Source organism: Canis lupus, chromosome 11 (genome assembly GCF_003254725.2).
Source record: "Canis lupus dingo isolate Sandy chromosome 11, ASM325472v2, whole genome shotgun sequence".
In the NCBI taxonomy this organism is placed as follows: domain Eukaryota; kingdom Metazoa; phylum Chordata; class Mammalia; order Carnivora; family Canidae; genus Canis; species Canis lupus.
This window is the reverse complement of record NC_064253.1, coordinates 33988629-34001111: the sequence shown is the minus strand read 5'-3', so window position 1 is coordinate 34001111 and position 12483 is coordinate 33988629. Positions and strand designations below refer to the sequence as shown.

At 35.8% G+C, this 12483-nt stretch overlaps 1 protein-coding gene across 18 annotated transcripts in view; it reads left to right on the top strand.

Annotated features, from left to right (window-relative positions):
- NFIB (nuclear factor I B) overlaps window positions 1–12483 on the top strand; it is a 436433-nt gene that overhangs the window by 421584 nt on the left and 2366 nt on the right. For all 18 annotated transcript variants that reach the window (XM_049116123.1, XM_049116122.1, XM_049116128.1 and 15 more), the window contains one exon: window positions 8167–12483. This exon is cut by the window's right edge and continues 2366 nt beyond it. In XM_049116123.1, the coding sequence (XP_048972080.1) occupies window positions 8167–8296 (130 nt within the window). In that variant the 3' untranslated portion in view covers window positions 8297–12483. The remainder of the gene's footprint in view (window positions 1–8166) is intronic.

Here is a 12483-nt window from a genome sequence, read left to right as displayed (position 1 = left end):
AAAACAACTTTTTCCGTGATATTTTCTGAGCAGCACTGCAGATTCCAGCAGGATGAGAAAAGTTCCCGCTCTGCAGTAAACCGGTGGCCTGTTCAGAGCACTCTTTGTTCGCTTAGGTAGGACAAACTTAATCTTATGTTTCCTGTCAGATGATTTTTGGCTGTACTACAGGAGAGGGAGGAGCATGATTCATAAAACTCCCAAATGTAAACCTTGCTGGTTAACCCTTTGCCATGAAAGAGGCACATTAAACACCTACTTTATTGGAAGACGTTTTACGTAAAGTGCCATATTTACATATGCGTTACTTCCGAGGGGAGTCAGCAGCCAGCAGCAGCCAACGCCCCTTCTATTAACTGACCTTTTGCATTTTCCTGTTTGCAGTGCTGTTAGTAGGTATGTCGTGGATTTGTGGCCGTATTTACACAGATAACAAAGCAGATGAGTGAGTAAATGTACTAATAAACCTAAGAAAAATGAAAAGGCAAAAAGCCCGTTTGAGTTCAAGAAATTGAAGAACACAAATTTGAATAACCGCCAGCTGTCGAAAGTTAAAATTATTCTCTCCTTTGTTAATTTTCGTTTTACACGAAGGAAAGTTTTTTTGTTTTTGTCTTTGTTTTTGTTTTTGTTTTTTTGCACATCTGATTCTTTCTGCACATGTATTAGCCGGCACGATATAAAAATGTATTCAGTTCCCTAATCATTTGTGATTTTATGGTTTGGAATTCTGCTACAAGTTCTCTTATTTAGAGGTGAAATTGTGAAATGAACACCGATTTTTGCTTTTAAATGAAAATCACTTAGGAAAGAATCGCTTTCTGCTTTTGTATAAAACTTACATTTCTTTTTAATTTAGTATGCCTTGGGTGATTTTCTCTAGTGAAAGGCAGTATTTGGGAGCACTATTTTTGTAGAGAATTTGGTCTGCTGTTGAAGACTCACATATGCTAATAAGGGGAGCAGTAGCACTTGTAACAATAGCATTGAAAGGAACCCAGGGATAGAGAGGAATACAGACTAGAGAAAGGATGGAAATCCACACGTAGGGTTCTCTGCTGTGGTACAGTCTGTGGGAGGAGATCAAATAGCTACCGTGAGCCTGATGATGCTATATTTTTTAACTGGCTGAAACCTCCCACGGGCACATAAGTCGTTACATATGTATGCATGTGTGTACTGTAATTTATTTACAATAAGCCATCTTTATAGTAATTCTGTATCTCTCATTTTCAGTTCTAAAACATGAAAAGTATCAAACATAATTTGAAAAAAAATCTACATAAGTTTGCCTATTTAAGGTAATTGTATTCTTCTGATGTCTAAAGTAAACATTTTAAGGAAATCCGTTTTTATTACTTTTAAGTATATAGGTTGCCTTGTTGAAGCGTCTTCTAGGATTTTGTAAGAGCTTTTTACTTAAAGAGTACAGTAATTACAATGAGCACATTTCATATTTAGCTGCAGTGGTCCATACACATAAGGGCTCTTCTTGCTCTGTGCTCTTCATTAAATAAAATATTTCACTGGCAGAAGTCATTATTTTACTTAGAAAATGCTAATACTCACACATGGTAAAGTTAACATTCAATCCAGCATGCTCCAATAACAAAACCCATCTGAAACAATTGAATACAAATTAATGAGCTTTGATGGCCTACCGTTTTGATATGTTATTTCCAAAATCGTTGGTCCCCGAGGAGTAGCAATAAAGGAGGCTATTTACCTACTTAGTTAAGAAACAAATACGTTTCTTTTTCATTACTATGAAGTGCTATTGCTTGCAGTTAGAATAATTCCATGAGCCACCTGCAGTTTATGATATTTGGTGTTTTCCAGAGAGCCCACAAGAGTACTTTACAGATCAGGTAAGAGCTGGCCAGGGAGCTTTCCGATACAGATTATTACAAATAGTAATAATCATTAGAAATCATCTTGTATGCAAATAGGATCATTCAGATAGCAATAATGATCCTTAAAAATGGAGGAAATAAGTAGAAGAAACCCAAGACCTGTGTAAAGCACTTTGCATATTTCACTTCTAGTTTAGCCTCATCTGAAGTGGAACTCAATAAGCCAATTATTGACATACAGCCACATCTGTACATACATAAACAAAGGCAAATACTGTAGTCAGCTAAAAAGAATCTGGAATTGGATAAATAAAATACAGTTATTTATGTTGAAATTTGGATTCAAGAGTTCTGCTTCTCGGGGAATTTCAGTGGACCTTAATTCATAGAATATCTTATATCATTTAAGGATAATATAAATTCATGTCCAGTGAGAAGTGTGAAGTGTGTTTCACAAAAGAGGGAGATGAGGTAAAGTGTAAGTGGGAAAGAATATAGATCCTAGAACCACGCTGCTAAAGTTCAAATCCTGGCTTCTGTAACTTAATAACACCGTGACTTGGGCAAGGCACTTCGCTGCCTAGCTCCATTTCCCTCATCTGTAAAATCAGAATAAAACTGGTACTTTTCTCATAGATTTACTGCAAGGATTGAACATTCATAAAACAGTACTGGGCAAATAATGCACATCATGTAAGTACTAGCAACAGTATATTTATTAAGTACCATTTTTTGTTCTAATAAATTAATGAATTATTAAGTATTCTTAATTAATTCATTAATTCTTTAATGAATTCTTAAAAAAATTCTTTTTTTTTTTTTTTTTCAAAGTAAGCTCTACACCTCATGTAGGGATTGAAATCATGACTCCAAGATTGAGAGTTCCATACTATACCCACCGAACCAGCCAGGTGCCCTCAACATGTAATAATTCTTAAACATATAGGAACTTAAATACCACCCATATGTTCCTTCAACTGAGCCAGCATGTTTTCCTAGGACACCATCTATAGCATTTGTATTATGTCGGAGTAAGCAGCCAGTCCAAATGCATACATACACAGTCCAAGACAGCATGGCTTTTCTAACTTAATTAATAATTAACCTGCCCTTGATTGGTTTTTCCAGGTAGATTTTAGCTATTAATAGGGGAAATTGTTTATTGTGCATTTTGGGAGAGATACTAATACCTGTGTGTTAATTATTGTACTCCTAATAAAATTAGGAGTATTTAGCTAAGGAAGTACAAAAAAACTTGTCTTCTTGGGGATATTTAAAACAGGTGCAAAGGAATGAAAGGTAAATCCTTTTTAAAGTAAGGTCTTGGTTTTACTTATTTTCCATGCTTTCTGGGCCATGGCTTATTTTTACTGCTATCTATAAGTAATGTAGCTACTAGTAGAGTTGAGGTATTCCTGACTATATAAAATTCTTCTTGCTCCATTCTGATAATATTTTTATTAAGCTTCTTGAAAGAGTACTTACTATCTTTGAGGTAAATATGGCAGTCTTATGATTAAATTAGTATGTGAAATCTGGATGGGTAATACTATTTTTCCACTAAAAAGTATTAGTGTGCTGGGATACTTTCACATTTTATAAAATGCTTGATAAATGGGTGACCCAACCCATTATCAGATAAACACAGACTAGTAATAAATGAATTTTGCCTATCTTCAAATAGCTCTTATTTCGAGATATAGTTGAAGTGAAGCTTTTGACTTTGGTTCCTTACTCAACTTATCACTCCATATATGTTTATTTGGCACTCTGTGGTTCTTGGGTGGTTACTGAGGTAAAAGCCAAGGGCTCAGTCCTTCTGGCTTAGAAGACACAGTCTTGCATAATTTTAGAAAGTACAACCATCAAATGTTGACCTGCCCAGAGCAATTTTCTCTCTTTCTTTCATTGAGTGGTATAGAGTCAATTTAGTACTTGTGGATGCAAAGGCTGACTACTTTATCCAATTTATCCAAGGATATGAGATATATAAGTAGTGTATCATTTTTACAAGGCACAATTGGGTATCTTTTTACCCTGTAATCCTCACCATAAGGTCACTCTAAACATATATAGGAACTTAAACTAGATTTGTTTAAGTTCTTAAACAACTTCAACTAGATTTGTTTTCAGAGGATGTATATTGGATTTCAGAGTTGCTTGATCACTCAGATCAACCACATATTCTGTGCACAAGTCTTCTGCACCTTTAGCTAGGTTATGATCCAGCTGTGTGGGGCATGGGAAATTCACTGTCTCCTGAAGCAGATACTGCCTTCAGAAACTCGATTCACAACTTTTTTCTAATGTAGGGTTGATGTCTGACCTCCCAGGGCAGCAGTATAACAGAGTTAAGTGGCCATGGGAATCAGAACTGATTCGTATCTGAGGTCTAGGTGGGTGACTTGGGGCAAGTTTAAACCTTAGTTTTCTCATTTGTGAAATGGGGATGATGGCCATTTCAAGAGTTCATTGAGAAAATCAAGTGAGATAGCATATGAAAAACACCCAGAATGGTTATTTTGCTCATAGTAGGGTCTCTGCATGATTGTCTTCTGGAAGTTTCTCGCTTTATGCTAATTCTTTCCACCTGAACTATACAGAACAAGTGTGAATTTCTTTCCAACTCAACTGTTGTGTCTTTCCTGTCTCCCTTCAGCTGTTCCTCAAATGACATGATTTGGTGAGTTTCTTCATCAAAGAAATGTCATAGCGTTTGTTTCTCTTGAAGAGTGATGGGTAGAAGCAACACAGTGCTTCAGAAGTAGTCTGATCAGGATAAAATGGGCCGTCACCTCCCATTAATGCATCTTAAGGTCAAAATAATTTGTTTCTTTGTTTCTTCCCTTTTTGGGGCAGTCATATCATGCATTTGGTGAGAATACTGTGAAAATATTATCCATGATATCAGACTACTTTTTAGAATTTTGACTTAACTCGTATCTGTTCTGTGTATAAGGAAATATCTCATTAAAACATGGAGAAGTCTTTAGGGTGAATTCTGCTTGTGTTAAGGTACAGTCAAAATCTCTTTTTTCCTTTTTTTGTGCCTGGTTTTTTAAAGTACTTTATATTCTTTTCCTTTTTTGATGGTATGACCTATATATATTTTCTAAAGATGTGCTTTCAAATTTTAGTCATGCTTATCTTCTGTTTGCCTAAAGAAAAGGTGATTTGGCAATGGAAAATGGAATGAAAACAAAATCTGTGCATGCTTGAAGATCTATTGCTGAAGTAGCTTAACTTAACCTTGAATATTTTAAGATCTTTCAATTATGTTCACACATCTCTTAATACATAGAGGCACAGATTATTGGATTGGACATGAAATAATTCTCATTCCATTATGAATTAAGACTATTAAACACTTTACATATAACTAGTCCGTATGTGGAGATAAATATGAATATGTGTGTTTATTTTACCCATACTGGTGATCAGCAGCATTAACTTATATAGAGGGAGTTAGATATGTAAAAAGCACTGTTACCTGAAAATTGAGGTATGCAATTTGAGGCATTCTCTTTTTGAGATGAAATGATCTAGGCTATTTTGTTTGATTAAACTTTTTTTTTACGTTGTTACCATAATCTTTGAATTTGTTTTACCAGATTTTTTTCAATGAGACTACCAAAAGGCTCTAAGAAATGTCTGTGCCTTATAGTTTTGAACCTAACATATAAATTGGCAATAAGAGACTTGTAAAATTCATATATGAGGTCTGCATAGTGTTAATGTTTGAGATTTATTTCCCCCCAAAGGTTCATAAACAGTATTGACAAATATATCGCACACACTGCCATTTTGACATGGTCATGATGTAGGATGGGAGGTTTGAAAAGTTTAAGTAAATATCTAAATTGAATTTGCTAGATATTCTGCAGCAAAAGTCCTACATCAATTTGTTTTTATTGAGCATTTTCCAAAGAGTAAGACATGTCTCTTTTTAGAACTGCATAAGAAAGCTATTGCAAAATAAACTCCAAATTCTTGTCTTTTCTGCCATCAGTTAGACATACTTCTCCATTTAAGGACTCACATCTATTTTCAATCATTAAGCTATACTTTATTTTCCTAAAGTATGCAATCTCTAAATGACTTTCTAGAGCTCATTTAATTTGGAACTTGCTTTTGCAAAGTGATTTACTTGCTGTTGACATTGTCTTTTACTGTCAAGGGTCATCAATTTGAGCTAGTCTTTGTTTTTCATACATGCTTCCCATTTCAGGTTAAGAATAATGGCTGTCTGTTTTTGTAATTCACTTTATTTGCTAAGAAATAATTAGCATTAGCTATAGCCAGACTCTACAATTGATAGGACAGTCATTTTCTCTATGGAGCTTACCTTTCAGCCGATAAGATAATCACAGCTGCAGGTGACTATGATATGAAGTAATAAATACTCTAATAGTACTGCGTAACAAAGTGCAGTGAAAGTATGGTTGAGGGGAAAATAGCTTTCATGATGTCTCATGTAACATTCTCTCCCAATCAATCATGCAAAGCACAGAAATGGAAGATGTGTGTGGGAAGAGAGAAATATGTGAAAATAATTAAGTCTCTTGGAAAAGGTTTCAGTAACAACTATTCTAATTCTTGAGAATTATGACTTTTAAACAGATAACAAGGACATATCTTTTTAGTTTGAATAATTCTTTGTTCGAACTCTTAATTATTCCTCAGTAGTTAATTTTTATTAATACCAAATGTCTCTTAATTTTAAGCTCAGAGATGCCTATTTTCTTTTTATAGGGGGCCAAATCGTAATGTATTTGTGCAAATGCGTGATGATTACAAACTCTACTTTTTAAAAATGTAGGATTGGGTGGGACTTGGAACACATAAGTGATTTGTTTGCTTATCCAGAAATTTATTGAACATCCACTCTGTGCTGGTACTATATTAAATGGAGAACAAAAGGAGATGGACTTGGCTATCATGGAGCTCATAGTCTAATCCTAAAACCTCTTGAGCATAGAAAATCATTGTGAAATTTTTCAGTTGAAGTATCAACTCAGAAATATGCCCTTAGACATCTACTAAAAAGACACGTTTTGTGTAGAGGTATCACCAGAGTAAAAAAAGATACACACACACACATCAGGTTCTTTTTTTTTAATCCAAGCTTTTTTTTTTTTAAACAAAATGGTTCCTTCAAGTTAATATCCCATAAAGGTTTTTGTATCTTTGATATTCATGTATGAAAAAATGAGGGTGTCTAGGTTGATATCTACAATAACAGTATCCATCTCACCTTTCAAAAGTAAAGGATACTGCCTTAAATTTAAAACATTGAAATGATGTCTCCAAGTCAGCCCATGCTAAACAGGGTATAGAATTGTCAGTTGGATGTGTTTTTGGCTTGTGATGATTTGCACAGCTGTTAATTAGCTGACTTTCATTCTGAGTTGAGTATTGATACAAACATGGTCTGATTAGAGATATCCCCCAAAATGTATGGTGTGTGAGGTTGTTTTGTGATCTATAGATCTCAGGTCATTTCCTTCCATATGATTACTTGTTTAATGAGCAATTATGCCAATAGCAACTAGAGAACTGTTCTTCAAGTTTCTTTAAACAGCCCAAACCCAACACAGGTGAAATGAGGGTTGGACGGGGCAGGAACCTCGTCTGCTTGCTCCCTGCAGCTCCCCTCCCACCTACCCCTCCCAGATCTTCAGACTGAGAGCAGCTTGGATGTGGTAACCTTCCATACTGATGGCGGTGATAGGGAGTGCCCAGGCATCTGGTGCCAGCATTTCAAATTACATATTATGTACTGACTTTCTTAAAATATGTGTATTTTCTTATTGTAAGGAAAAAGGAATATCTTTCATGACAGCTTTCAGGTGTATCCAATCAATAAGCAGGTAAAAAATTGAAACCCATCTTATCACTGAATTGCTTGTGAATTGAAAAGTAAAGCAAGATCAGAATATGACCGGCAAACCATGTTGGTACCATTGTGGATTTGCTGCTTTCCTTTTTTTCTTTCTTTCTTTTTTTTTCATCAAAGTAGATCAGATATTTTAGGAATACACTCCATCAGAGTTCAACAGTTGTGTGTAAGCCTGACTTGAGCTTTTCCTGCCTCACCATTAGTCTTACTTTCCATGAGAGAAATAGACCATGCAGTGTACCTACCTATAATAATCAGTTTAGCACACTGATCTCATATTAAACTGTAAAGTGGAAAGAAGTTATAGCAGTAATTTAATGCCTATGGAATTTATACTTCTAATATCGTTGTAGATTTTAACATTGTGTTTCTTCTTTTTCTCTTCCCTCCCTCCTGCTCCTCTCCTGTCAACAGTCCTGGTACCTGGGCTAGCTTGGTTCCTTTCCAAGTATCAAATAGGACACCCATCCTACCGGCAAATGTCCAAAATTACGGTTTGAACATAATTGGAGAACCTTTCCTTCAAGCAGAAACAAGCAACTGAGGGAAAATGAAATACAACAGTAGTTTAAGAAATCAAAAAAAAAAAAAAAAAAAAAAAAAGGAAAAGAGGAAGACCGGACAAAACAAAACAAAAGGGAGAAAGGAAAGCAACTGAAGAAAGAAGATATAGACCAGCAATTGCAGCACTTACAATCACTAATTCCCTTAAGGTTGAAACTGTAATGACATAAAAAGGGTCGATGATATTTCGCTGATGGTAGACGCAGCCCCTGCAACGTAGCCTTTGTTACATGAAGTCCGCTGGGAAATAGATGTTCTGTCTCTATGACAATATATTTTAACTGACTTTCTAGATGCCTTAATATTTGCATGATAAGCTAGTTTTATTGGTTTAGTATTCTTGTTGTTTACGCATGGAATCACTATTCCTGGTTATCTCACCAACGAAGGCTAGGAGGCGGCATCAGAGGTGCTGGGTGACAGAGCCATGAGCCAGCCATTTTATAAGCACTCTGATTTCTAAAAGTTAAAAAATATATATATAAAATCTCTGTAGCCTTTAGTTATCAGTACAGATTTATTAAATTTTGGCCCTTAACCCAGCCTTTTCCAGTGTGTAACCCAGTTTGAAACCTTAAAAAAAAAAAAAAAAAAAAAAAAAAGAGAAGAAAAAAAAGAAAAAAAGAAAAAAGAAAAAAAAAACAGTTTGAACACAAAGGCTCTATGGAAGAAATGCCTCTATGTAGGTGAAGTGTTATCTCTGCATGCAACAGTAAAAATTAATATAATATTTTCCCCACAAAAGAAACACTTAACAGAGGCAAGTGCAATTTATAAATTTATATCTAAAGGGGAATCATGATTATAAGTCCTTCAGCCCTTGGACTCTAAATTGAGGGGATTAAAAAGAATTTAAAATAATTTTGAACGAATTTATTTTCCCCTCAGTTTTTGAGGGCATTGAAAAGGCATTAAATCAAGACAAATCATGTGCTTGAGAAAAAAAAAATTAATGAAAACACAGCACTTATGTTGGTTTAGCTGCAGCCTCCTTGGAGGTAGAATTTATTTATTTAAAATTACTGGTTGCATCAAGAACCCATAGGGTGTACGTACAAAAGGTTCTATAAAATCTGCATCATAGAGACAAAGAGGCAGGCAAATCCATGTCACAAGGGTAAAGCTTACAGTTTACAAACTGGGAACGCCAGGGTGTAGGATATAAAAACGCACTCTTGAGAAAACAAATGTAATGAGGGTGCTGAAAACTTGCATGGTGCTTTCAGACATTAGCCTTGTTCAACAAATTTCTTGTATTGACAGATCTGTAGTGTGCATGGGCAGACACATTTTGCCTCTATGTCTCTTAAAATTTTAATTAAAAATACTCTTTCCAGTAATCCTAATTTGCACGAAGATATAATGTCCACATTACGTGCCTTGCCTTGAAATCTAAAAACAAAAAAAAAAACAAAAAAAACACAAAAAAGTGACATCACTACACTTGTTTTGCTGCATTTATTATCATTTTAAATCTTTACCATTTTTATGACAAAATATTTTGTACTCCAGACGAAGAAAAATGTGTGACATCATGGATTTTTTAGACAGTTATACCTTTATCTCACATTTATAAAGCATATCATGGCTGTGTATAGTTGCCGCTTAAAAATTGTAATCGACCAGCAATATTTTCAGTATTTTGGTGTTTTTTCTATTAACCTTTCATGTTTTTCATCTTCCAATTAATATTTGGGGGGGAGGGGTTTCAAATTTATACGAATTATGCAATACCAAGTTTTGCCTATGTAGGTAGTGCTTTTAGCTGTATTGGTTATTATAGGTAAGTACACAGATTTAAAAAAAATAATGTATGCTTTTTTTTGTTTGTTTGTTTTAATTGACCAAAGTGGGTACTGCTATTTTTGCAGTGTGATGAGGTCCTTTGTGTACTGAGAGATGGACAGGGGATTTTTTTTAATATACATATATATATATTCTGGGGTGGGTGGGAGGATTTTTAACACTTTACAGTGTAGCTGTGAAGCAGTGCACCCTGAGACGGGCCTGGGCTGCAAAGCGACTGTTCTGTCTACTGTGACAAACTGCAACTTCCACAGGTTCCCCCCTCTCTAACTTCCCACCTGGGGTGCAAGCTGAACTCATTTCTGGTTTTCATAACAACAAAAATAGTAAGAAAGTGAACACAACAAATTCTCCTGGAGGCAGACTTGGCTTAAAACAAACTGTCTTATCTTTTTTTTTTAATTTTTAATTTTTTTTTTTTTTTGTGGTGGTGGTGGTAGTTTTTTCTCAAAAGTTCCAGATCCACAGTGGAGAGTGAGCCTGTCTCATATTTGGCAAAAATATTGGTGGAACCATCCACCAAGTGGATGGTTCACACTTCGGGGGTTTAACACATTGAGCATATTTTTTCCTCCAAAATACATCATCCTGACTGGAGGGAGTGCTTCTGTATTCTTTCTCCACCATTTCTCTTCCCCCATTTATTCATTTCATTAATGGTAGCATATGATCTACCTGTGACTCACTACTTCAGATGGATTGCAGCGCACTTGGATTTTTTTTTTAATACATCCAGAGGATTGAACAGAGGGTTGCTGTATTAAATGTATTTGGACTTCTGGATTAAAATCAAAGTTCAATTTTTAAGGAACAAAAAAATAATAAATCTTGTTACGTTTTTATTTTACCTGCCCTTTTAAGCTGAGAACCAGAGCAGAAGGGAAATGTAGAATTTTCAGAAATTAATGTTCCTGTGGATGAATTAAGCCCCATTAGATGCTGATGGGATTTTTTAAGGGATGGTGCCTCAAATATATATTTGATTTAGTTTCCCCTGAGGGCTAGTGGGTGAGTGGAGGCTGGGTTTATTTTGCTCTTACACCCCTCCCCCCCACACCCACCCCCGATCCCATTGAGGGAATTCATTACTAGAAGGAAAATCTTTCAGAATTAGTGACACACGGAGGGCAGTCTCAAGGAGCCCCCTGACCCGCTTCCCCCAGGCCATGGCCTAATAAAATAAACTGTCCATTGTTCTCACAACGTATGATTTCATAACGAATACTTTAGAACAATGCATGTAGGTCTAGAATTGTATTTGATTAGCCCGTTCAGTCCGTTAGCACAGCAGGATCCTAGCCACGCAAGTTGATGAGTTAAGTCCACTCATTTCTGTGATACTTGCCCTAGTCCGAAACAGCTCATCTCAGCCAAGCTCTTCACGCATCTTTGACCTTGAGTAGGTGAACAAATCAACCTCACAGGACACGCAGTATTTTTTTAAGAGCAGACTCGCTCTCTTTTCTTTTTCTTTCTTTCTTTCTTTCTTTCTTTCTTTCTTTCTTTCTTTCTTTCTTTCTTTCTTTCTTTCTTTTCTTTCTTCTTTCTTTCTTTTTTTCTTTCTTTTCTTTCCTTTTTGCCAGAGAATGAGCAGTTCTAGCTAATAAGTAAATTACACACTGTGGGTATTCCTGCCTGCCTCTTGAATACAAAGGCCTAGTTCAAGTGTTGCTCTTTTTTTTTTTAATCCGTTTTTTCCCCTCCTTTCCTTTTGTGATAAAATTATTAAAAATACTACTATCTGTAGAAAATCTCAAATCCATTTTTCGGCCTCCTCCTCTTTTAACCAGGAAGTATATTCTGACGAAGGGTGCCCCTCCTGCAGGTCTTGCACGCCCCCCCCTCCCTTTCCCAGAACTGCAGAGCTTCGGGATGGCGAAGGTCACCCAAGGGCACCAGGCACAGGGGGTGTCTCCTGCCCCCCTGTTCATCCCGTGGCACTGTTCGGCATTTTTGTTGCGTGGCTTTGCGGCCCACCACTAGCAGTGCCTCTGAAGTGTTTCCTCTGGAGTGACGTGAGCGTTGGAGGCTTGTCTAAGGGAAAAAAAAATAAGTAAATAAAAGGCAGTGAAGGAGACTGTACATAAAGACATGGCAAAAATCTTAATTATAGCAATATAGTTATGGGGTAATGTTCGGGTGGGCAGCTCCATTAAAAAAAAGATATGTGAATGAATCTGTGAAGCTGCAAAGTAGCAAGAAGAGCGAAAGATCTTCTTAACGAACCGCCTACCTTGTAGACAGTAATTTGTACACTGTATAGTTTTGTTAAGAATTTTTTTTTAAATTAAAATTCCCATGTTTGTAAAGCTAACTTTTTAACAATTATAATGGAACTATATGTTGTTTCCATTTTTAAAG